This window comes from Hyperolius riggenbachi, chromosome 1 (genome assembly GCF_040937935.1).
Source record: "Hyperolius riggenbachi isolate aHypRig1 chromosome 1, aHypRig1.pri, whole genome shotgun sequence".
In the NCBI taxonomy this organism is placed as follows: Eukaryota; Metazoa; Chordata; class Amphibia; order Anura; family Hyperoliidae; genus Hyperolius; species Hyperolius riggenbachi.
In genome coordinates this window covers 157,725,238-157,752,833 of record NC_090646.1, presented here as the reverse complement: position 1 = coordinate 157,752,833, position 27,596 = coordinate 157,725,238, and the positions used below count along the sequence as shown (strand labels likewise).

Here is a 27,596-nt window from a genome sequence, read left to right as displayed (position 1 = left end):
GTAGAGGAACTACAAGTCCCACTGGTGTTTTGAATATTTGAATTTGGAACCTCATTCTGAATTCTTCCAATCAGAGCCTAAATCTTCATACTTGTGCACTGCAGCAGGACAAAGGCCACTAAGGCCCGGGCCTTGAGCGGCTGCAGCTCGAGAGGACACCTGGATGTAAAATAGGGGTTGCTACATATGAAGGAGGAGGCTGCAAATGGGGAGCAGCACATACAAAGGGCAGCTGATGCCTAAGGGAGCTATTCATGAAAGAAAAGGACTGCAGGTCTAGGAATGTTACACATGAAATGGGAGCTTCATGTGGAATTCATGTGGAATGGTAGGGGCACTGCTGCACATGAACGGAGAGCCCTGACATACTTGGCTTAGGGGCAGAAAAAGTATAAATCCAGCCTTGGTGTCGCCACCTCTGCTGCACTCCACATCACGTTCCACCTCCCATATACTTCCTCGTGAATGAGGAAGTATGTAAGAGCTGGAAAACAAAATGGAGGGCAGCAAAAAGGGTGAGTTAACAGCCCCTGCCACGGTACACGTTTACGAAGATTCAGGTTCTGATTTGAAGAATAAATGAGGTTCAGAACTTGAATATTCTGAACACGTTAACACTATCTACTGATTCACAGGGTGCACTGAGACTATTGGCTTCACTAGCCAAAAGGTGACCATACACAGACCGAGCGATTTTTCTGTTCAGTTTCCTGCAGATTTGGTAACTTTGACGGAATTGATCACTTTGATAAAGATTATATCTGATTTATGAAAACTGTAGACTGAAAATTGCCCCAATAACTGTTGCTCACTGCAGCTAAACATGTCCCTTGTTTCCTCCTGCAGGGAAACAGAAGAGGAGGACATCTGATCATTTAGGATGGCAATGAACATCATTTTTGGTTTTTTTTAGTTTTTTGAATGTTACAGTGATCAATAAACAGCCATCACTTTCTTAAGCTGACGTGTTTTGCGCACAGATTTCCAATGATAAATTACAAGCCGGCAGTGCCATTTGTCTTCACAGAAGGTAAATGACTGCTGTTAGGAAAACAACTAGACTAGTTAATGCGACCAAACGTCTACAGAACCTTTCTATTCACTGTATCTGTGCTAAGTCCTTTGAGCACTGGTTTAGGTATTTGCCATTTAAATTAAACTAATTACTTGATGCTATGGCATACAGCACACTTTTCATTAATGTTAAAATATGTTAGCTGAAATGTATACAATTTTTAAATGAATTTGTAGAAAATCTTGTTAACTTATATGTGCCTCTTTAAAATGAAAAGCACACCTACTGCTTTACCTAGTGTAAGGCTCTTCATATCGAGACAGGTAACTATGGGCACACTCGTGCCTGGTCAATTTGTTGCCCCATATAGAATAATTGCATGAACGCGGCAGCTGTGTAATTATGGCACACTGTACCTAGCAGTAGCTGCAGGTTTTATTGGTGGACTGAATTAGTGGTTTTAATTAGGGGAACGTGGGGGGGAGACAGGAGGGATTAGTGTTAGGTGAAGGGGAGGGGAGGTTAGTGTTATGTGGATGTAGGGGGGAGCTAATGTGAGAGTTCGGTTACAATAGGCGGTACTAGACTATCAGTAACATTACTGGAATTCTACTACATTCGGCACACAAAGTAAAATAATTCTGCATTACCAGGCACCAAAATTTCTAAGCACTATTTTTACATGTATGCCTTCATATGGTTTCCATGCAGCACATGTAACAGTTACACGTATGGTCCTATTTGCCTTACAAGGAAAACTTCTGGAATAGAGGCAAAAAGAAATAATTAGGCCATTTAGTTGCTTATCCTACTGCCATTCAGATTTATATGTGTATTCCATGCCTGAGGACTGAATGATGGAATACTGTGACTACTAACTGCAAATCTTTCAGCGATATATACTTTGTTATAAAATAAATACAATTAAGATACAAAATAATGGTTTATAAAAGCAAAAATGATTGATCGTATCAACCCTGTAACATTAAAGAATCATCCTGTAGAAATGAGCTCAGCAAGTCTGTAATAAAATTCATACAATCTCCTTTGAACTGATATTTCTGTGATTGTGGATGCACAACATTTGAGGAGCGTTAGTAAAGCTATGTACAACATTTTGAAATATTGGTACCTGAAAAAATCTTTAGAGATTATTTCAGGCGTCAGTTTATTAATGAGAGCTGTACAGACATGTTGCTCTCAACTTCCAGTAAAGCAGCATGTTCTGTTATATGGAGAGGGGAGGGAGAAGATTAGAGCAGCACCCAGTTGCAGGAACCTCAAATGAAGTCCCTGCAGGAACAATAGCGGTTAGAGGACAATAATCTGTAGCAATACAACTCTATTTTTCCTTAAAGGAATACTGAGGTGAGAATAAACTGGTGAGATTAACACAGACATGGGCAAACTTGGCCCTCCAGCTGTTAAGGAACTACAAGTCCCACAATGCATTGCAGGAGTCTGACAGCCACAGTCATGACTCATAAAGGCAAATGCATTGTGGGACTTATAGTTCCGTAACAGCAGGAGGGCCGAGTTTGCCCATGCCTGGATTAACAACTGTATTCATAATCCTACTAAAAATTACTTTTTTTTAGCTATCCCACAGTTTTATTTTATATTTAAATCCACTTTTTAAGTTTTTACTGTTTCATTGTCTCTGCTCAATGACTCATGTATTGATATACCAGAGCCAAAATCTAGGAACTATTGACCCTTTTAATCTCTTTCCTGCTCTCAGAAGCCATTTACTATCAGGAAAGTGTTTTATGGCTGTAATTCCTTATCAGTGAGGATTACTCCATAATCCAACTTGGTCCCGACCAAGACAGAAATTGTCACTTGCATACCTGATTGTTTACTCTTTCAGGCAGACAAAGAAAAAAAAAGGAACGTAGCATAGTTATTTGTATACTTGACAATATACATAGACAAGTCTATTGCATCATGTCTTCCTTTAAATGTAATAATTTAAAATAGGCGACAGCTACCAGTCCCACTGGATAACTGAAGAGAAGGCCAATAGCATCAGGAGACAACTTACACACTTTACATTTTCAGTTAAGACTCTCCCAAAGGGTCATTTGGTCCAAGGAAAACATAAAGGGCCTGATCCAATTCACATTTCTCCTTGGTGATATTTTCACATTATAATTAATGTTATAATTGAGCAAGCAAGAGAATACTCAGAATATTTTTCACAGTACTTTTTCACTTATTTTTTGGTACTTTTCCAAATGCACAATGCTTACGTTATTTTAAACAGAAGATGAAAAATGATCTCCTAGGAGAAAACTTAGGAGAAAAAGAATCGGCCCAAACTGTGTATGTATGAGTCCCAATATAGAGAAAGCCCTGGTAGCCCCCATGGATACCAGTATATGTGACTTCTTACAGACAGGTTATTACTCATTTTTTTAAACAACAAATCATTCCCTGTGGTTGGAGAAATTATATTTTACACCAATAAGGCTGTAACATGTATCATGTTAAGCAGTCAGTCAAAAGGCAGAGCACAGTGTGCCAAGTATAGTACTCCCCAACAATGAATCACTGTTCAGGGGAGAGACATCTGATTTGTTTTCATAGGTTATTGTTTTTCATATTGCTTTACTGTCTGATAGCTGTCACTGAGGCTCAGTCACTATAGGTCTTTCAATAACAAATACCAATAGTGCACACTTCAAACATAATCCTTGAAAAAGACAGCCTAACGTGACTGAAATTGACAAGACAAAGGTTAACCTGCTACCAACTACAGCCAAACACATAGCTGCTGTTGTTCTAAAAAACTTTTATCCCAAGACCACTGGGCTTATGGAGGCCCCCACCTGTGCATTGTCATCCACTGGCACCAATACACTGACTAAAGCTTGACCACTGGAGGTGAGGGAGGTACCAGCTATCAGGCCACGAATGGATAACTACAGGTGAAACTCGAAAAATTAGAATATTGTGCAAAAGTTTATTTAATTTAGTAATTCCTACTTAAAAGGTAAAACTAATATATGAAATAGACTCATTACATGCAAAGCGAGATATTTCAAGCCTTTATTTGTTATAATTTTGATGATTATGATTTATAGCTTATGAGAACCCCAAAATCATAATGTCAGACCATTAGAATATTGTGAAAATGTTCAATATTCTAGGCTCAAAATGTCAGACTCTAATCAGCTAATTTATCCAAAACACCTGCAAAGGGTTCCTATTTCATATATTAGTTTCACCTTTTAAATTGAATTACTGAAATAAATGAACTTTTGCACGATATTCAAATTTTTTAAGTTTCACCTGTATGGTATGCTCCATACATGGAACATACCATATCTCACAGCAGACTTAAGGTCCATACACACGTCGGACTGCAGGAAACGACGGGTCCGTTGTCACCTCCCGCTGGGCGGGCGTTCCAGCGACAGTCTGGCGTGTGTATATCGCTCAGAAACAGCTGTATCAGTCTGCCGACAGACTGTACACACACCGGACTGTCTGCTGAAAACACGCCCAGCAGGAGGTGACGACGGACCCGTTGTTTCCTGCAGTCCGGCGTGTGTACGGACCTTTACTTTAGAAAAGGGGCGTGGCAAGCAGAGGGGTAAAGCTGTAGTAAATAAAGCTGGGTTAACTTTTTTCTGCAAATTCAAAGTCACTTTAAATACACTTTGCTATTATACAAAGAAGATTTTTTTTTAAATAAAGATGCCTACAAATAAACCGGTGCTGACTTCCACAATTGAGTTATCATATTTTCCACTGTTAAATTATGCAATGAAATTTCAGCTGAGATGTCATTGTTTGTCACCTCTTCCCTGTAATCCCTGAATGCTCCTGTCAGGCTTACTGAAGCATGATACTTGACTTAGAAGGCAACAGCTCTGGGGTATGACATAGTGGCGAAGGAATCATTGGATGTAAGCAGGCAGAATATGTTGCTGGTGCAGTCTAAGGTCATGGCATATAGCATGGAAAAGGCAGACTAACCCTCAGAGTACTTTAAGGCTTTTAAAGTAAAACATAAAATAAAGTCTAGGCTGAACATTAAGCTTATTAAATTTTGAGTTAAATAAAATATACATTTAAAGAGACATTGAAGTGGAAAAAATATGATATAATGAATTGTATGTGTAGTACAGATAATTACTAGAACATTAGTAGCAAAGAAAATATTCTCATATTTTTATTTTCAATTATATAAAGTTGTTTTTTTATAACATTGCATCATTCTCTAATAGTGATGGCCCGAACCATTCGCCTGGCGAACCTTTCTGGGCCTCTTACTACTTCCGGGTCGCAATGACCCGGAGTAGTACGCCTGCGCTGCCCGGCGGAGCGCGTCCTAGATCGCGCTCCCGTTGCGGGCACTTTCTGCGCATGTGCGTGACGTCATGAGTGACGTCACGCTCATGCGCAGAGAGTGCCCGGCAACAGGAGCGCGATCTAGGACTCGCTCCGCCGGGCAGCGCAGGCGTACTAATCCGGGTCATTGCGACCCGGAATTAGTAAGAGGCCCAGAGTAGCAGAGCGGTTCGCCGGCGAACAGTTCGGGAACCATTCGCTTCATCTCTATTCTCTAATATTTGCAGTTTACACACTACTCAGCATTCTAAATGATTTCACAGAGCAGGCTAGTGAACTTTGGTCTCTGCAGAAAAAAAAACAATACAGTGACTGACAGTTGAGATAATAAGTTTCAGAAGACAAAGCTCTCTGAGTCACGGAGCTCAATGGCTCTTTTGCATAGATAACAGCAAAAGTACCGGAAACAATACTAGACTTATGTCTCTGCTCCTAATGTTCTATTTATTAGCTGTACTACACATACAAATCATTATATCATAATTTTGTTTTCCGCTTCCACGTCTCTTTAAGTTCTAGACATGAATACAAGCACTTAAAAATGGACAAGGGTTTCCACCAATGTCACATGAGCTTATATCATTATAAGATTCTATCATTGTAAAGACTTTCTTGTAATATATGTAACCACCAGTGGCACTCAATACTAAAATGCTAAAACAACAGAGCAAAGGGGCTTCCTCTGACAGCAAAATAAGATAAAATCCAATATATCGCTGTGAGCTACCGTTCTTAAAGATGCATAAAAAACAAAGTCTACAGGAATAATAGACCATAGTACCAAAACACTTTGTTTCCTGTAGAACTTATTTCACTTTTTGACATCCCAAGTGTATGTTTGCCAGTGAGACCTTGTATAAGTAAACTCTACATGATAAGCAGAGATGAGCAAACCACAAGTCTGATGTCATCATGTCTCTGTCCTACTAGTTCTGTCATGTGAATTTGTCAGAAGCATTTGCTTATCTCAACATCCTCTGCAAATATAAACATAGGAAGTTATTACGACACAGGCAAACAACTTCCCTTTGCTGTTCTAAACAACTCTTGGTTATTTTTATCACTGTCATTACCAATTATGTATCTTGTATATTAGTGTACACCATTGTCTGTATTATGTACCCCATGTTTATTTCTTACTTTGTACAGCGCCACGGGATATGTTGGCGCTTTATAAATCAATAATAATAATTTGTGACAAAAAAAATATATCAAGACCTTACCGTACAAAGTACTTTACAGTGATATAGAAAGTGCTTATCCCCTTTCTTATATTTATCATGCTGCATGGTTTCTGAGAACCAAATAAAACAACATTTAACAAAGCAAATCGAGCTAAACATACAATGATAACCAAAACTTTAAAGCACCTTGCTAATTATTGTGTATGCCCCCCTTGTGTCACTTAAACAGCCCTAAAGAAAAGTATGGATCCGCACACAGACTTATGCAGCAACAGTGTACTTCTGTATTGTCCCATCACACACGTGCAAAACTCTGACCGTACACCAATCGTTTACGGTCAGAGTTTTGCACGTGTGTGATGGGACAATGAAGAGTTACACTGTTCCTGCATAAGGCCTCTTACACAATGCAAGTGATTCCGATTCCGATTTCGCTTTTTAATCAGTTTTTACATCCGATTCAGATTCCGATTTGCAGTGTGCAGGGAGCAAACTGCAAATCGGAATCTGAATCTGATGTAAAAACTGATTAAAAAGCGGAATCTGAATCGGAATCACTTGCAGTGTGCAAGAGGCCTTAGTCTGTGTGCGGATCCATACTTTTCTTTGTGGATTACAATTGCCGGGGATCCTGCACTAGCACCTGCTGAGCAAAGGTGTGCGGTTCTTTTTTCTTACTTAAACAGCCGTGACGCATCTGTAGAGTGGACTCCACAAGTCCGCTGAAAGTGTCCTGTGGCATCTGGCATGAAGACCTTAGCTGCAGGTCCTTTATACCTTGTAAGGTGCAAGGTGGGATCTCCATGGATCAGACAGCACATCTCACAGATACTTGATCAAATTCAAAGCTGGGAGATTTGAAGGCTATAAAAATAAATAAATCATTGATTTATGAGAACCGGAGGCAACTTTCTTTCATTGCTTTATGAGCCTTGTTCTGATAGTGGAAACCTGGATCAACATGGACACTCTAGTCCGGTAGAAAACCAGGGAGCCCTAAAGTTAACTGGCTATTGTTGGCTCCACTCATGGTGTCAGGCAGCGAGTCCCAGAGCTTTACAAATGGCCTTTTCCAGACATACTTATGCCAACAACTTCTAATAATCTTTGGAATTCCCCTTGACAATAGCATTTTGTGTGTTTGTGTGTGTGTGTCTGTGTGGTGACTTTTGTGGTGACTACTGTCACTAAAAGCTCAATTTTAGTGACAAAATTTGGTTAACTGGTTGACTGAATAACAAAGGAGCAGTGGTAAATAAATAAAGTAATATAGCATTTTAAATACCAGCAACTAGGCAATGGCTAAAAAAATTTAAGAGGGCATCAGAAATGGAAGAAAGATCTATTTTTTTCCCAGGGCTGGAGAAAAAAAAGGTCAGCTTTTGCTGCAGGAATTCATAGGTTTACATTTCTGCAAGCTGAAACAGAAAAATATTTTTTAAAATTTTAAATGACAGAAAAAGATTTGTCTCGCACCTGTAGATGTATATGGCAATTATTTAGCGATACTCGAATTTCACTTTACATTTATAAAAAAGTAAGACTTTATATAAGGGAATATAAGCTATAATATTGTGGCTCTATACAATTAACAAGCTGACACAGCATTGCATTCCAGCGATTCTGGAGGTGTGGCTAGCTTACAGGGACAACAAAGGGCAATTTGCATATTCAGCAGTGATGCACTGTGGGAAACATCATATGCTCACTCCAACCTGAATAATCACAAATACCTTCAGTTTTTAGCAGGCAAACTTTTGTTTTGCATAACAAGGGGCTTTTTGGCTCTTACACATTCCAAAAAGTTTAGTTCTGGTTCACCATGAACTTGCTGGGTAGTCTGTAAATGCTTACATAAGGTTACAAAATCCATATGTGAAGGAGTCTTCTGGTTACAGTGGGCTGGCTCTTTGTATAGACTACATTTCTGTATAATAGTAATGTGTTTTTTTAGCTGCTCTCAACAAAAACAAACAAGAAAAACATTATCACACTTTTGTCTTCTGATGTGCGCCAAATTCTTCAAAGTGTATCCCTCGAGAAGTTGTGATCTTCATTACGGCTCCATTAGCACCATCATCTTCTATAAGTTCTATTATCCCTTTTGCAATTAGAGATGGGCTGTAATAATACAAAATGCTAGAATTCAGTATACTGTACGTAATATACATTAGACTCAATAACACTGAGATTAAAGCAAATGTATCTTCAAAAAACGGCGACATTATCTGCATCAGGAAGTAATAGACATGCTTGCCACTCGACGTTTCCACTATTACGTCTTTCTTGGTAACTGAGCTGAAAGCCTCAAATGGTCGCATCAGACAGCAAGCGTCACTGACTCTTAGTCGTGCACAAGAGCAAAATCTCACATAAAGAAGCATGTGTGAATAAAAAGTTCAATGAGGCTTTACTGAACATTTGTGCAATAACCTCATAATCACTGTTTGATGATTATTTTTATTAAATTTTATTTGTAAAGTGCTAACATATTACGCAGCGCTGTACAATAGATAGGGGGGCATGACAACATTAACGAATGTTACACAGGGGTATTATAGTGCTAAACATGGTACACAAAATAGTGATACAACAATAAACAATGGTGAACAGATTGCAATGTAAGGTAAATATAGCAGATGAGTTACTGATTCCATATGGTGGCAAAAAAGAGCACACAGGAAGAAGGGCCCTGCCAAATAGACTTGCTATCTGAGGGTTAGTACATACACTTGACTGAAGTCGGCTGAGGTGGCTGATAACAACCACCTCAGCCGATAAATAAGAGTGTATACAGCAGCCCCTTACTCCCGAGCGATCCACCTATCGGATCAACTTACCCGACGAATGGCCAACTTCTTTGAAATCACCGCCCCACCACCCACCTCATGCACGCGCCTCACTGTTGTCACCCCCTGCCCCATAACAACAGTATGCGCTGTCAGCTACATAGCTGACACGTGTCTGTACTGGCCGGCCCAGTGATGTTGCCCATGGAGATTGGGTCCCAATAGTGAACAGATGGGTCTTTAAGGACTGCTTCAATGAGTTGAAGGTAAGGGCAAGCCAGATGAGGGGAGGGAGAGAGTTCCACATAATAGGGTCTTCTCTGTAGAAGTCCTGGAGCCTTGCGAGTGAGCAAGTGATGCTAAGGGTGGACATTCGTAGGGTGTTGGAGGAGTGAAGAGAGCAGGCTGGTATCTCTGGATAAGATCCAAGATGTATGAAAGCGAGGTATGGTGGATGGATATTTATGCCAGATAGAGCTGTTAAAATGTAAATGGGCAATTAAACAATCATTCTTACAAACCACCCCTACAGTTACAGAGCTTTAAAACATTTCAATATTCTATTTTCTCTTCTGCACAAAATTATTTGAAGAATGATCTCAATGCATCTAAACGTGGCCACTAATGATCTGATCTTTTTCATACAATTTTACCAAACCAATGTAGTGGAAGGGTAAATTCAATGAATATACTGAATGGATAATTTAGGCAGTCTCTTATATTACACAGAAATGGTAAGATTGGATGAAAAAGATTGGATCATTAGTGGCCACCTTGAAAGCTGTATGTCACCCTGTAAAATGATGTGTATCTAAACCAGCAGAAAAAAGGGCATCATTTATTTAAATGCACATGGTACACACACAGCTTGTAAAGCTAAACTAGCCATTCAGGAAGGGAAATGAGTTGACCTGCAGGTTTACAGCAACATACAAATCAAATGTAGAAGAGGCCCAAGGGAGGAAACACCAATTGTTGTATGTGCCAAATAATGTAAAACAATATTCACTATTGTAGTTGTGAGCTTGCCAAGTGTGGAATAAACAATGATTAATAGAACATGGAACTAACAAAGCAAGTGGATTCTATAAATATACGGAAAGCTCGGATGGCAAAGTTTTACTGTGTTTCAAAGGGGAATATTGACAGGGAGAATATTCTCTGTGCTTTCCACTGGTTTTTATATGCAAGGCAAGTTTTTTGAATGCAGCTGTCAAAGTAGACAGTAATTATGTGGACAGTCCAAAAATAGTGTTGGTGCTGCTGCTATGAATAATTACTATAGCCGGCACACATGGGGATATATTCACTAATTATTGGCTAAACTTATGTGCGCACATAGCGCCTATAAGGTTTATGGTGGTTTATGCAAAGTGCATGAAGTACGTGGCTTTTGAACAATGGCACTTTTACTGGCTGGAGGAAGTGGGCTTGTACCCACGAAACACGTTGCATATGCAAATAAAATATATGCCTTTAGGCATAGGTCAGTGCCCTGCACCCACCGCCAACCTTGTGAAAGGTATTTACATGCCATCATATGTAATGTGACTACACTTTGAATAAAGCAATAACAGCAGTGCCGAATTCCCCTCTTCTCCTTCGCACTTTACAATTGACTTGTCATCTGAGGCCTGAGCACACTGCCACTCACAACGTCCTTTCACATGTGGCCACAAACAGCTGGGGTCCCCAAATGGCAGTGCCAGTGCCCTTTGTGCTTCTTCTTTTGTATTGCCAATATTTAGTGATTATACACTATGATCAGATAAGTGCAGCATAATTTGAAATTAAAATTGTCATTGTCTTTAGACTGAACTAATTCCAACCACGGTCTTTATTAATCAGCAGAGAATGTTATGGTAAATGATATAATAGTGTGCTTATCTACATTGCACGGTCATTTGCTATTGTAATGAAGGAGAATTGCCCTAATCTTCTCATAAATCCTAAAGCCTTAGCCATGTAAGAAGGAGGTATTTTGAAATACTGTATTTTTTGGACTATAAGACTCACTTTTTCTCCCACAAAAGTGTGGAAAAAAACTCACTGCGTCTTATAGTCAAACTGCAGGGAGTTCCTGACTTGTTGTGAACACTTGCCAATACGGACCTCCAACCTGCCTCAATGTCAGGGTCTTCCTGTACTGTGCTTATGCAAAAGAGGACACAGGGGGACAAACAGGACACAGGGAGACACAAAGGGGCATAGCGGAGGACACGAGGAGGACAGAGGCGGACACATGAGGGACACAGGAGGACCCATGGGAGACAGAGAGACACAGGGAGACACTAGAGGTACAAAGGGGCATGATCTACAAGATGTCCATTCACCATGGATGCACCAGGTTTAGTATATATATTTTTCCCCCGTTTTTTGTCCTCTAAACCTAGGTGCGTATTTTGGTCTTACAGTCCAAAACATACGGGTACTTTGTTTTTATATTTAAAGTAAATACTTAATTTACATATCAAAACCATCTTATTTTCACACAGTATTGAAGGATTATGGCACTTATGAAGTGCAGTTATGAAAACATATCACTTTAAGTAACCTAAGGCCTACAAAATCTGCTCCCCCCATATTCACATGGTAGGTGTGATCCAAGCAGCCAGGTGTTACATTGTCTGGGCACCAGCCACCACTCTGTCCTGGCTGTTTGGTCTACTTTGCAGTAGAAAGTACACAGCCTCTCCACTGTAATGAACAGAGCAGTGCACAGCAATTTTACTGTTACCACCACTGGTGTAGGATCACCCCTTAACCCATTAGCGCCACATGCAGCACCAGACTAACATGTGCGATACTATGATAATGTGCATTACCATAGCAAAGCGCTTGTTACCGCGGTAATGCATGTTGTGCTAATGGGTTAACAGGCGGCTCTCTCCCAACGTTTAGCACCACATACATTAACAGACTAACACGTGCGATGTTACAGTAATGCACGGCATACTGCACATTACGATAGCAATGCGCTCGTTATTGTGGTAATGCATGTGGCGCTAATGGGTTGACAGGCGGTGCTCCCCCAGCGTTGGTAACAGCAAACGGCCATCTTACCGCTAGTTGATGCATCAACAACAAAAAAAAACATTTGTAAAGCACTTTTCTTCCATAGGACTCATGGTTCAGACCAGTAATTGCTTTATTGGCAATTGCGGTACAGAGGAAGAATTCTACAATTCCGCAAATGCCAGGCTTTTGTCGGTGTGATAGGGAGCTCTAAAGATAAGGGCAGCATGACAGGAACCTCTGGCTCCAAAGGTTTTGAGGTGCATTCTGGGAGTGACCAGGTTTATGGATTCTACTAATCTGAGGCTGTGAGAGGTGTAGTGCAATATCAGCAAGACCTTTATGTATCCAGGGCCCAAATTGTGTAGGGATTTGAAGTAGTCCAGCCGTGATGTGATGAAGGGTTGAAAGATCTAGGGTTGGACGATCTTCTGGGGAAATGAGAGGTTTAATTTTTGAAATGTTCCTCAGATGAAAGTAGGAATATTTGACTTCAGCCGAGAAGTATTTATGTCTGAATTTCCTATTCTGATTGGTGGTGATTTAGAATAGAGCTATTTTGATGCCAAGCATTGGCCTTGGACAACAAGAACCTCAGTTTTGTCAGCATTTAATTTCAACTAGTTGGCATTCATCCACTCCTGTAGCTCAGCTAAGCAAGAATTTATTTTTGGAGTAGGGTCTGTTCCACCAGGTTTGAAGGACAAGTATAGCTGAGTGTCATCGGCATGGCAGTGGTACGTCAGGCCATCTTGTTGGATAATTGGCCCATTTGCTTCTGCCAACATATTTTTCTTTTATGCCACAATGCCTATTTGTATAACCAACTTCTCTAAAATTCCTTTAACCTTATTTAAAAATGAAATGTATCATTACGTTCCACTGAAATATGGTCTAGGCTATTAGTGTGCTAAAACAGCATAAGATAAGGTGATAAAAGAAAATGCACAGCAAAATGTGTTAAAGCTTTCATGGGGCATAACCCCAACATGTAAGTGTTCACTTACTCTAGCACACCAAATAACTTCATCATATCTTTAATGTTGTCCTTGTATTGAAAAAACTCTCCCATATTTTCTTCTTTCTCAATAGATTCCAGAAGGGGAGTATCTACAAAAGCTGGGCACACTGTATTTACCCGCACACCATAGTCTCCAATGGATGCAAGAGCCTGGAAAAAGAAAGGCAAAATAAACCCTTAGTATTATTCACCTTTTATATATCTACTGATCTGAACCTATAATATATGGAATGATGATTAATACAAATGAAAAAAGCATCATACATCACTTCAACGCCTCCATATAACTTTATGACAGCAGCCACAGTTAGACCTCTGTTGGTGGTGACATTTCATTAAGAGGAACTGATATCTTTGATGAAAAGTTGCAGATCATTAAGAGATAACAACATCTACACTTGATGAGCCATGACATGGTGCTGTTTGTTGAATTAAACCGCTCAGGAGACTACCCTGACTGAAAAACAATCTCATGGTCACTGCTATCTTGACACAATGTCTTGTGTGAGGCACCCAGCAGCAAAGGGCTGAGTAGCTACTGGCAAAGTAACCAGACTATCTTTAAAGGACAACTATCAACGTTAATTAAAATTCTAAATGCCACATATTTCCAGTAATTACTAGCAATACAACGTTTTTTTTCATCTTTTCATGTTTTATGTGAAAAAAATATGACATTTGTAGAGAACAGTTTTCACTGTGGGCATTACTATGGATAACTGTGTCCAGCACATCCAGCATACAGAAACAATCTTCACTGGTACTAATACTGTCAGTAAAATGTGTTCAAAATGATAGAAAGCCGAATTATAGCTTCAAATGTGTGTAAATAATCATCAGCTGCAGCTCTGTCTGTGTGTTCCTGTGTCTCTCTCTCTCTGTCTCTCAGTCTAAAGTAAACAATTTACAGCCAGGTTACAGTTCATCTCTGCTTCCCTCCCCCCCCTCGATTCCAAAACAGAATTGTTACAAAACAAATGGTAAACAAGGCTTTTTTCAAACAGGCTGTGCTGAGAGACCTCTAAAAAGCATTTTAGTGTTGCTAGCCAAAAGCGCTATAGGTATGTGGGGTTTACAGAACAGTTTCTTTGTTAGTTGTTCTTTAAAGCCTTAAACACATGTATATGGTTCCCACCCTCTGCTGAGAATCTAGCATATGGCCCAGCTCCCCCCGGTGTGTCAGTAAGTGATCCAGACTGCCAGATTATCTTGTCCAAGTGTCGGCCAAGACCACTGTTCTCCTCTTAACCCCTTGACTATGTACTACTCTGTGCTGAGCAGCAACGTCAGCCCCCCTCCATAGCAACAGAAGGCTAGCGACTAGAAACACGTCTATACAGAACTTTTCCCCAAACTGTCACCCAAGGGTTTCATTCCTGATCAATCCAAAAATATCTATGTGAGTGTATGCACCTTAAAATACTGTCCAGTCTGGGGTGGAGGAAATCAGCTTTTTTTTTTCTTCAGCTGCTATGTTGGAATGTGTGCTAATAAGTGCCCAACCTGTCTAAAACACTTGTTATCCATAATCCTTCAGGGCAGTCATACCACTACAGTCAAGAGGGCTGAATTTCTGTGCTCTCCGGATCTCAGGAGCAGATGAACAGCTTTTTATAGGAAAGTGGTCTAATAATGAATTTCAACCTGTTTTGGAATATTTGCTAATTTTGTTGTTTGTTATTTGTATGCATTTATATTATGCAGTTATTTACGGCATTGCTTTTCCAAATGTCAGATCTTTTTCAAGTTGGAGGCCTTTCATAAAGACAGGCCTTGTACTGCCTCATCTCAATGCTTGAAATGCGCAGCCCCTCCACATCTTAGGTACACTTTAACTGCTTGCCAACCGCGTCACGCCAATGGGCTTGGCCGCGGAAGCAGCTCTAGGACCGCCTAACGCCAATCGGCGTAAGGTCCTTGAGGCTCGCAGTGCAGGAGATCGCAGCATGATTACTGATCTCCACTTGGTAGGCCGAGCTCAGCTCTGGCGGCGATCGTTGCTCGGAGACTGTTAGACGGCAAAACCGGCGGCTAATTACCCGTACAGCGCTGCGATCTACAGCAGCGCTGTACTGAAGACAGCCGTGTGACATGGCTGTCCCCTCCAGGGGATCACAGGTGATCGGCTGTCATAGGCTGAAGTCTATGACAGCTGATCACAGTGATTGGCTGGCAGGGGGAGGGAGGGTGGGTTTGTAGAAAAAAAGATTTGTTCCCAGTTTTAAAGTCATGCATACTCAGTTATATACACTACCACCATTCAGTTTGACAGTTAAAAGTAGTAAAGAATGTAGCCTTTGGCTACAGGAAATAGGGCTAATTGTATTTTATCATTTAAAGACAAACACTTATATAGCGCTTTTCTCTTTGCGGACTCAAAGCGCCAGAGCTTTGAGTCCACCAAGAGAGACTTGCCTAAGGTCTCCTGCTGAATAGGTTCTGGCTTACTGAACAGGCAGAGCCGAGATTTGAACCCTGGTCTCCTGTGTCAGAGGCAGAGCCTTTAACCATTACACTATCCAGCCCCATTTACACTTAATCAGTTGCTCTCAGTTATAACTGAAAGGTTAACTGATTTTCAAAGTAAGTCCCATGTTTTCCTATGGTACCTTTCACACTTAGGGCCTGTTTCCACTGCACGCAGATTGGATGCAGAATGGATGCAGAAAAACTGACTCCAATGAAAGCCTATGGGCCTGTTTCCACTAAACGCAATTTTTCGGATGCAGATTTTCCCATAGGCATTCATTGGAGTCAGTTTTTCTACATCCAATCTGCATGTAGTAGAAACAGGCCCTTAACGCGTTTTAACTTAAATATTTTTCACAATACACTGCTATGGAGAAGAAAAAAAAAATGCGTGCCAACTGATTAAGTGTATTAAAGCTGACAACTAAATTGAACAGTAAATATAAGCGATGCAAGGTGAGTGCCTTTAATACTACATACTTTTTTATCTCCTTATAGTTTAATATGGTGAGGTTAGGAACAATAAACCTTTGAAATGTAGACATGCAGCAAAGTATGATATTTCCTAATGGATATCGATCAACAACCATAAAAGTGCTCAAAGAGATAAGATTGAGTTCATCATGGAATATAAAGGTGAAGGTCAAAGGCTAAGTTTTAAATTCAAAAACCAAAGCAGCATGATTACTGAACAGTAAAGGACAAAGGACTTCCTAATGCCCATCTCTGTCATAAAACAGACCCTCCAGCATGTACCCACACACCAATAAGAACCTTGCTACTGCAACCATGGTGATAAAAGGACAGAATAAAGCTGAGACAGATGATGGAGACACAAGACAGGAGCTGCCACCCCCACCAAATGAAAAGCAATGAGGCACAGATGGACCAAACATCCTCTGGGTAAGGTCTCTGACAATGGCAACACAATACTATTTGAGTTAAAAACAATATTGAACACTGTTAGTGGCTGAACAGCATTGAGTGGCTGGATAGTGTACTGGTTAAGGGCCCTGTCTCTGACACAGGTGACCAGGGTTCCAATCTCGCCTCTTCATGTTCAGTAAGCCAGCACCTATTCAGTAAGGAGTCCTTGGGCTAGACTCCCTAACACTGCTACTGCCTACTGAGATCCCCCTAGTGGCTGCAGCTCTGGCGCTTTGAGTCCTCCGACAGAAAAGCGCAATATAAATGTTATTTGTCTTGTCTGTTCCATGCCAGATAACTCAAAACTGACCAATAAATGGTCAATCAAAGTTAGCTAGGTCCAAAAAGTGAAAAGTTAATGCTCACAGTATTCTATATCAAAGTACAACTTTAGTACAGGGGCCTAACCTACCTACAAATCATATTAACCCCAGGGGAATATAGGGACCACTATTTCCTCGCATTCCGATTTGATATCTGGTCTTAGCAGGGATCGGACCTGAAATCTATCTGCCAGTCTCAACCTCTAGCTTTGTACTGCTTGCTGCAATAAATATCTATGGGTCCTCACTCTTATGCTTTTGCCTGTAGCCCCCACCTTGCACATCTGCCTACAGAACAGCCTTCCCTCCTCGATGTGCGGTTGACAAAATTACGGCACAACAATTGAGAAGGTTTCTTTTTAAAATACATTTTAGGAGATTGTATGCTTTTGTTTTACAGAATCTAATGTCAAAATTAAAAAAAAGAACTGTGTAATACAGTGAAACTGAAAATATTAGAATATCGTGCAAAAGTCCATTTATTTCACTCATTTAACTTAAAAGGTGAAACTAATATATGAAATAGACTCATTATATGCAAAGCGAGATATTTCAAGCCTTTGTTTGTTATAATTTTAATGGTTATGGTTTACAGATTATGAAAACATCAAAATCTCAGAACATTAGAATATTGTGAAAAGGTTCAGTATTGTAGGCTCAAAGTGTCAGACTCTAATCAGTTAATAAATCCAAAACACCTGCAAAGGGTTCCTATTTCATATATTAGTTTCACCTTTTAAAGAGTAACTGTCAGGCTGCAGAAGCTAATTTAAACCTCTATTCTCCTGTGTTAAACAGTTTAGAAGGAAGCCCAAAAGCAATTAGTGAAGATAAAAATCTCAGTTACCTTTGATGTGTGCTTATCAGCAAGGCTGTTATTCTTAAGAAGACGCAAGCCGCATACCATACTGCAAAGCATTCTGGGGCTCTCCCCTCGGCTGCTAATGAGACGTTACAGCAGCTTGTAATCGCGTAGCACTGATAAATCTCGGGCAGAGTACACTGCAGGAGTCAGCTATTGTTCCTAGCCACATGGCTCATTAATATTCACTGCACACTGTGTTGTTCAAGTACGAGCTTATCTGTGATCAGGAAGCAGGCAGGACATGACGACACATTTGACAGAAAAACATGGAGCCTGCCATGAGCTGTCAGGAGCATCTATCTCTGCAAATACTATATACAAATTCTGTGAAATCCAAACGTGGACAGTGAAATGCATATGTAATGTAAGTACAGCCAATCTTTAGCTACTGATATATGTGTTTATTTTCTCTGAGACCTTATACCTAACAGCTCCTCTTTAAGATGAAGTACTGAAAAAAATTGACTCTTGGACAATAATCTAATTGTATGAGTTTCACCTGTATACGTTAACTCCTATGGTCCGATCTTATATCAAATGGAGCTTTGTAGAAGTGTGTTAGATGATCAAAATCAGGCAGATATCAATAGTTTACCACATGTACTCCACGTATGCCCATCTTAAACCGATCTGCATCTCAATTAGCCAAAAGGTCATTCTGACCACCTGCAAGATGACTGCATAATAACAAAAGCTTGATACTGGCACCATTTTTCACATGTAGAGATTTACTGCTGGAATAATCGCCGTCACCACAGAGACCTACATGTGGCCATGCGCACTGAGATACTGGCTTGGTTGGTTGATACAGCCTTTTTTTTATTTATCAAAGGCAACATGTTCCAGACAAATTATTAAAAGATAATTAAACTGATAGAATCACATGCATTCTTGGCCATGATTCTAGTTTAGGCGCTGCAGGACACGGTAGAAATCAGAAGAGTTTGCGTATGGGTTTTATAAGCAAGATTTATTACAAACAGCGGTGAGCTTGCCATTGTTTCTCTGACAGGATGTGACTGTGTATAAACATCAGAAGGGTAATTTGTAAGGAATTGATCTTTCCTCAGAGCCGTACCTTGTTTCCAGAGCTAATAACTTTTCTCTGCATTTAAACACTGTAATCATTTACTTGTACTGTGAAAGTTCCATTTTATTTGGCACAAGGCATTCAAACACAGAACAAATTGTTCCTGCTGTCGACTCTATTTGCTCTTCGAATGACAATGATTACATAACCATTGCAAAAATACAAGACGGGACTGGAGAACATCATTGTTATTTCTTACATTCTGAAGAGGCTATTTGAGTCGATGACACTGGGGTCACAAAGGTGCCTCTAATTACTAAATGGAGCGCAGGTAAGCGTTTGATAAGAATTACATTGTCTGTTATATGTAAAAATACTGCCCAGAGCTCGCATGTGTCCCAGTCATTTCAGGACAACCTCTATTTGTCACCATTAATCTTGCTCACAATTTTTTTTTTGGAAGAAGCGGATGAAACTGAATAAGTCAGGTGTTTATTCTTCCTAAGACTGATGCTGCGTATCAGTTTCCATAGACAGGCAGATGGGCATTGCTATATGTGATCTATTGCTTTTATTAGAAAAAAGACCAGATGGAAGCAGGGCTGCATTTATAATTCTGCCCCCAGGTCTTTTGCTCACCCTACTCCTTAGGGATGATCAATGATATGCAAATACTTTGGAATTCATGCAAATGTCATGCAAGTATATCCAGCTTGAAAATGGACCAATGAATTGAAGACGGGGGGAAGGGGGGGCTGATTGGTCCATTTTCAAGCTGCATATATTTGCATGAAAATGTACATACATTTGCATAAACTCAGAAGTATTTGCATATCATTGATAACCTCTACCACTCTTCTGTGGTCAGCATCCCCTTGTACAGCAGTCTCATCACTCGATCTTCCGTGCACAGCAGATCTCTCTCTACTTGCACGGCAGAGTTCCCCCCTTATATGCAGCAATTTTCCTTTTGGTCCCTATTTTTAGCACCCCCTTTCCATGTGCAGCAGCCATGCTCTTCCATATTAGCAGCATTCCCCTAGCCATGGCCTGTATGGCCTTTGCAGAAATGGAACCCTGTGTGTAACTGGTAAGGCAACCACAAACTTGACTTAACTACAAAATAAAAATACTGTATTCCTTTCTCTACTTTTCTGTTTTAAATGCTAGCTCACTACAAAGAACTGAATTAGATAGGCTATAGGTAGACATAGCTGTGATGGTCCAACCTGTATTTGAAGTTCAATTTATGGTTGCAGCCCTACACCATTGGCTGAAGATTTCTAGATAAAATTATTGTAACAACAGGCATTCCACACGTTCTACAGACATTGCCCTGCAATACTTATGGAGTAGGTGGTAGGCCTACCTTATGTGCTTGCTGGCCTTCCACCTGCAGAAAATAATTCTGTGGCCACATCCATTCAGGGAATATTATTATTACTATTGAGTATTTCTATAGTGCAGATATGTCCATGGTCCTCTCGCTAACTATCGTTCAGAGGAACTCACAATCTAATCCCTATCATGACTACAGTTTATAGTCCCTAACGAAATTTAAGAACTATTTTAGTGGGAACCACTTCATTTAGCAGTGCGTAATTGGGAGGAAGCCAGAGTGCCCACAGGAAAGCCCCACAAATACGGGGATAACATGCAAACACCTAGCAGACAATGTCCTATTCCAGCTTCCTGTGTCCAGGAATCGGAGATTATGGGTACGAATGTAGAGGCAAAAGTCAGGATGGTTCCATAACCCTATTTCGTTCATGTATGTGTGAACTTGTGGGTTGATTTTTTATGTGGACTTTTGACGTCAGCTGATCAGCTACAAAGGTATTAAGCACAAAGATTTACGCCATAGTGGTTTGTTTCTCACCTAGCAGAGCTAGAGTCTAAGATTTGAATCTTGCCCAAAGGCCAGGGCTCTGGTTGCTCCCAGGTTGGCGCTTTTTTTCCCTAAAAAAAAATCCCGGTAAGAATATAAGCTCCCCAAAAATCTGTCAGTAGACTATGTCAGGGACTTAACTATTAGCTCCTTTGAAGAGCAGTTAGTGATATGACTCTGTACTGTGGAAGACAAAACAAGACATTTGGGCGCAAGCAGCAGTATGCAAAAAGGGCCACCATTGAAGGATTCAATGATAAAAGTGACGATCGCTGGCAGTGATGGGAAATTTGGGTGCCTGGCCGTGATTAATGGTAATGATTGAAGTCCTAGGCTGCGATTAGTGGTAATCAAGTGAAAATACGTCACCCAAGGTTGCAGCAACAATTATCCGTAAAAAAGGGACATTTGGGTGCCCGAGGGTACTGATAATATAGCGGCCGCTGGGGCTTCACATCCACTATTTAAAGCCACAGTTTACATAGCGAGTGGCCTCAGAGACCACTATTTTATCGGTAATTTCAGACACCCAAATGCCACTTTTTTCGGCTACTCACGACTTAGCGTCACGTACTGGTTAAAGGATAGGCACCACAGGGGGTGAAGGGGGATTCAGGGTTATGCACCACCAGTGAGGGCTAAGGGTTAGGCACCACCAGTGGGTGATTAAGGGTAAGGCATTGGTAGTGGAAGGGGTTAGGCATCGGTAAAGGGAGCATTAGGGGTTAGGCATGGGTAGAAGGAGGGTTCTCTGTGAGAAAAGGGTTAGATTAGGTCATAGCAAACCATCGCAATTAAGTAGTAGAATATTGGTAATTATACCTATATTTTACTAGCAGCAATTTTTCCTGGTGATTTTTTGACATGTACGCAGGACGATATGATAGTATATAAATCTATGATAGTAATTACTGTTTTGGCTGAAGGTATAAAACATTGAATGAAAGCCTTTCACCCTCTCAGCACAGGCTTTCATTTATCGTGACAAGAATGGCCTGCGGCAATTTCTCCCCTCTCCCTCGTTGCTGGACATCTCCGGTGTCCATTCTAGTCGGTTAATGTGGCAACCTTTGGAGGACATTTGATATACAAGTAGATACTGGAAAGAGACATGTTGATGTCCCACCTGAGAAAACCTGCTTGCAATTACATGAGCTTTATTAGATTAGTCTTTTTCTGTTAGGCCTATGTGGATAATAATGATTACCTCTCTTGTCAGGTGCATATTGCTGGAAAAAAAACAAGGTTAAGCCAAGGAATAATCTCCGCACACATATTATTATGGATATCTCTAAATATGCGGAACTGAAACCATGTTGGCTGTTGTGAACGGTGAGAACTGAAATTCATATTTTCACATTCTAGAGAAAAAAACAAAACATTTTGACATTATCAGTATTCCAAGTGCCGAAAGCTATAATTACTATCAATGTTATTCCTTTCTGACATTACCCATTCATACTACAAAAGAGCGGTGTGACATGCAGAAAGTATTGCTGTAATCTGATCAGGCAGCATTACTGACTTATGATACACCAATACACTGTGCATGCTGATGCAGACCAGTAATCCTCCTACACAGGTCATGTGATGGTGTTGGCATGAATTAGAATTTATACACTCCATTGTACTCACCGCTATTGATCGTGTGAATCCAATTACCCCGTGTTTGGAAGCGGAGTACACTGGTTGGTAGGCAGCAGGTGTAAGCCCTTTAATAAAGAGAATAAACATATTTTAAGTCAATAACATGCTATCAAGACATGTTTATTGGTCGCTGTGATGAAAATGCATTACCAGCACAGCTGCATTGGCTTAGATAGCAGAGTAACAATGCTTATTTCCATTGAGAACTCCATTAATTATTCAATGTAAACCTGATCTGTATATAATTAGTAATGTGGCCTTTATTTTTTATTTTTTTTCCTGAGGCAATTTAGAAGCATCATGATGTATACCTGCCTTTACTCCCAGCCCCCACATAGCTTATCCTGCAACTGCTACCCTCAAGTTCTATGCACTGAAGAATGCCTTGCAATATCAGAAGTAAACAGTCCATAAGTAGAAGCAACCAATCAGATTATCTTTATGTGTCTTTATGACACACGCCATAGTTTATGCCGTTTTATCTTCTGTGAATCCTACTATGCATCAGATAATTACAGAGCAGCAACCATTGCAACCATGGCCATTTCTGGCAATATTGTCACCCAAGACAAGAGAGCTTCACCCACCCCTCAAAGTTATGAATAGAAAAAGCTGTAACCTACATTAATTGGCTTTGCTGACAGACACGACAAATGTATAGGTTAGATACAAAAATAATATGGTTTCTCAAAACAAGTCTATAAAGGCTATATACATTATTACCAGGCCAGATACACCTCACCAGCTCAAACTCACTCAAGCCACATAACAGATCCTATCTATAAATGTTAAAAGAGGTGTGTAGCTAGATAGGTAGATAGATAGATTATATTATTTAATACATTAACAAATTGATGTTTGTTGAACTCCTCATAGAATATAGATCCAAACTGAGGTGGTGGCTTATTTATCAACAAAAGTGGAAATTCCTGCTAAGGGACTTATTCTGGAAGTTATATTGTCCACAAATCACTTCATACAGCCACTAAAGATGGCTCACATCAACATCGTATCCTGTAAACTGATGTCATATTAACGCATAACTAAAATTGAATTATGCCTATACTTTTGCTGTTTTTTAAATGTAGGGTAAATTATCCAATTATTGTACCTCTTATTCAAGAATATCAGAGAATGGCCATGGTGGAATTTTTTGATTGATTATTTTTCTTGTCTGGGCACCATATATTGTGTGGAGCACTGTGCTTTTCCTCAGCCTTCCTTATCCATAAGAAAATACAGGCAGCTCAGCCAAACAAAACATGAATTGTTGCTAAATGTAGAGTATTGCCTGAAATGGTAGAGTATTAGCAAGCAATAACACATTAAATTAGCCACGTCGATCCCCATTACTCCATTGGTCTGGACCTATGAGAAGCCAAAGCAGGGCTATGGTTCATCCATCAAGTAAGATTTGAATTTGGAAAACAGATGTGGATTTACAATGGGGAGCATTAATAAAAATGAGATGTAAAATGCACTTTATTTTGGTACTTTCCTAGGACTGTCGATTCCACATAATTGTGTTGGATTTGGTGACAAGTTTGCCCCCTACCTCACCCCAGGTACTGACATAATCCCCACAAAGTTCCAGCAATAATGTCATGGTAGAGATTTCAGCCAGGGCTCTGTTGGCTGCTGCAGGAGTGCTGCTGTGTCATCACTGTATCACAGTGAAACCTGCACTCACTTCTGGTAAAGGGTGTGGTGTACAAGACCGTCCATCTCTTCCTTCACAACTTGTGATTGACTATAGTGTGCGCTGAGCTTGTGGTCCTCTCATAAGCATGATGAATCAAGCCTGTGGAGAACAGCTTAGTGGGATTGACATATGAGCGTCTGGGTAATCTGTGGTGAGCTGTTGCTGCTCCTCAACATCCCTCCTAGTCTTCCCTACAGGAGGTGTATTCCAACTATGATGTTAACCATGGGCATAGCATGAGAACCAAAGGAAATACAAGGCAGTCTACTTAGATGCCAAGGAAATTTGGGTGTACAAAAACCCAATAGTAAAATATCGATAAATTTACAGATATTCTACTTATTTACTTCAAATGTGTAAAAATACCGATATTTGACTACAGCTAAATACAACCATATTCTCACACTGAACATTCCCACTACCAATGCCTAACCTTAACCAGCCCTCCGCACCCCCCACGGCTGACCTTAATCACCCCCCACCCCACAGCTAACCTTAACCATTCCCCCATGGCAAACCGTAACCACCACCCCATGGGTAGCCTTAACCGTGCCCCCATGGCAAACCGTAACCACCCCCCATGGCTAACCTTAACCCCTCCCCACGACTAACCTTAACCACTCCCTGTACGCCTAATCTTAACCCCAACACAGCTAACCTTAACCGTCCCCGCCGCAGCCAATCCGCATAAGTAAAAAAAAACACAAACGCAAATTTTCGGGCGCTGCTATAGAAAAAAAAAATTGGTAATGGGGAAAATTTGGGCAGCGAGGCCCCAAATTTCCTTCATTGCCAATATTTTCTATGGGCACCTATGGTGGGGCCAAAACTTCTGCCACTAGGAGGCGCCCAAATTTCCTGTCACCCTACTAAGAGGTGGTTGAGGTAGGGTGGTCACATGACCCTCAAAGTTGAGGACACAAACAGATGAGGGTGTTATAGGGTTGGTAGTCATCTTATTGGTGGGTAGGGGGAAATCGTCAAACATTCTTAGAATTAAGTGTTGTCTATTTGGAATGCTAGTCAATCAAGAAATAATGGCTCTACTTCAAAAGAATTGTTTTTAAATAATACCTGAATTGTTAAATTCAAAACAAAATCAAAACATAATAATGTAGGCTAATAGACAGAATTTTCTAGAAGTGTTCAGGTTCAGTGCACCCACACACATTACATATTTAACTTTCATTTGCACTTGGTGTGCAGTATTACTATCTGTAAAATGTTCTTTAGGAATTGGTGAAGATAAGGTAATTTTCCAGACTGCAATATCATGAGGAAGGAAAGGCGATTGCATTTTCAATTTGCACTGGGGGCCCAGCATAGGAAGTGTTGTTTCCAGCTGATAAGGCATAATCAGCATACTTAAGGTTTGAAGACTGTGGATTTTTGTAAGCTCTATTCAGAGCCGGGACAAGGTCCTCCAGCACCCAAGGCTGAGATACCAAAGTGCGCCCCTCCATCCCTGCCACCCCAGCCATCACACACTGATTGCTATTAGACTAAGAGGCGCCACAGGGCCCCCAACCTCCCCAACACCTTAATATGTAGTTATCTGGCTTGCAGTCACTGCCATGTATCCCCTTTTCTTATTTCTTTCTGCTTCAAACACAATTAGGAATGACAGCTGAATGAATTCTGCGCCCCCTCTTACACTGCGCCCTGAGGCTGGAGCCTCTCCAGCCTATGCCTCGGCCCGGCCCTGGCTCTATTTCACTTCCATATAGGATAACACAAATGTTATTTTACATTGTTCAGCAATATGCTGCACTTAACTTAAATGTCTCTATGAGATGTCCTCACAATGGTCTATATTGTATAACTCCTGTGATACTGAGATAACTGTAGTTCTGTCTATCCATTATTTCTTTGAACAACAGCTTAAGAAAAAATGGTAAACTAGCGATATTTTCTATATTATTTTTTTGCACACAATATTTTGTGTTTTTAATCAAGCATATTTTTTTAACTTTGATCAAAGCTCAATTAAAATCTAGCATCAGAATCAGTGCCAGGGATGGTTTCTTTCTCGTATGTTGTGACATTGTATGTGTAGCACAGCTAAGCAATAGAACATTAGTAGCACAGATATGAGTCTCATATTGTTTCCAGTACAGGAAAAGTTAAAAGTGTACCAGAGATGAGACAAAGTACAAGTTTTATACATACCTGGGGCTTCCTCCAGCCCCATCTGCACGGATCGCTTCCACGCAACCGTCCTCAGTCTTCTCCCTTTTTGGTACCAAGTTCCATAACTTTGGTCAGTCAATGCAACTGCAGTACGCTCCCTCCGTCTCTTTCCGCAGGTGCAGTACTATTCTCCACCGGAGAGATGGAGGGAGCGCACTGCGCATGCGTAAATCTGGCTGCGACTGGCCAAAGTTACGTGACCCGATACCAAAGAGCGAGAAGACTGAGGACAGCGACGTGGGAGCGATCCATGTGGATGGGGCTGCAGGAAGCCCCAGGTATGTATAAAACTTGCACTGTGTCTCATCTCTGGTTTCCTTTAAGAAACTTCAGTTGTTATCTATGCAAAAGAGCTTCTCTGAGTTCTCTGACCAAGCTTGGTCGGCTATGGTGCTGTTTTCCTAAGCACTTATGTCGCCTGTCTCTTACTGTTTCTTGTTTGTTTAAGGTTTTACTGCAGGAAAGTTCAAAGAGATATTAGCCTTGCTCTGTTTCATTGTTTATTTTCGCTTTTTTTTTTTTTTTTTTTGCTTCAATATGTCACTTTAAGTTCCCATGGGAAGACACACAAAGCAATACACTGAAATTCTTGTACTCTGTGGTGCTAAACAAGCCTCATCAAGGAGGAAGACTATTTAGACAGAGAAGACTGCAGGACAACTCACACAGACTTGTATTTCCTTTGTAGTTCTTACTATTCACCAGAAGAGAAGCTGGGAGTTATTGAAGCTCCATATAATGAGGTTGATATGGTAACTACCAGCAAAAATACAAGAACCTTTGTCGTTAATGGTCGCCTCAGCCGACTTAAATCTAGCAGGTTTATGGCGTTTACTCTGTGATACTGATAAAATGTCTTCTTGAACAGAGAATTGTTGTGTAAAGGTGCATACACACACTATACTAGACTCGAGCAGCCACCTTGGGCTAAACATTGCGTGTGCATATAGGTGTGTGCCAGGCTCATTTAAGAATCTGGAATGATAGATCTTTTAATGACAGTGACCCCTGAGCGCAATGTGACTCCTCCCACCGGAATCCATTTCCGACATGCACTGTGCCATCATCCCTCCTTCCCCTTCATATCAACATGTGTCCTCTTCTGTAGTGACGTCTCTTGCTACTCTGGCAATTGTATAAATCAACCATTCAGAAGCAATTATTTATAAACA

At 40.6% G+C, this 27,596-nt stretch overlaps 1 protein-coding gene and 1 long non-coding RNA gene across 2 annotated transcripts in view; one reads left to right on the top strand and one right to left on the bottom strand.

Moving 5' to 3' along the window:
- Positions 1–7,107: 7,107 nt before the first annotated feature.
- Positions 7,108–27,596, bottom strand: part of HPGD (15-hydroxyprostaglandin dehydrogenase) — an 84,757-nt gene continuing 64,268 nt past the window's right edge. The window contains exons 5-7 of the mRNA XM_068269130.1: positions 22,521–22,597; positions 13,370–13,533; positions 7,108–8,679 (exon numbers count right to left, since the gene is read on the bottom strand). Of these exons, the coding sequence (XP_068125231.1) occupies positions 8,547–8,679; positions 13,370–13,533; positions 22,521–22,597 (374 nt within the window). The 3' untranslated portion in view covers positions 7,108–8,546. The remainder of the gene's footprint in view (positions 8,680–13,369; positions 13,534–22,520; positions 22,598–27,596) is intronic.
- LOC137546543 (uncharacterized) overlaps positions 16,601–27,596 on the top strand; it is a 29,278-nt gene continuing 18,282 nt past the window's right edge. Inside the window, exons 1-2 of the long non-coding RNA XR_011026280.1 lie at positions 16,601–16,755; positions 22,105–22,217. This is a non-coding gene — a long non-coding RNA (uncharacterized lncRNA). The remainder of the gene's footprint in view (positions 16,756–22,104; positions 22,218–27,596) is intronic.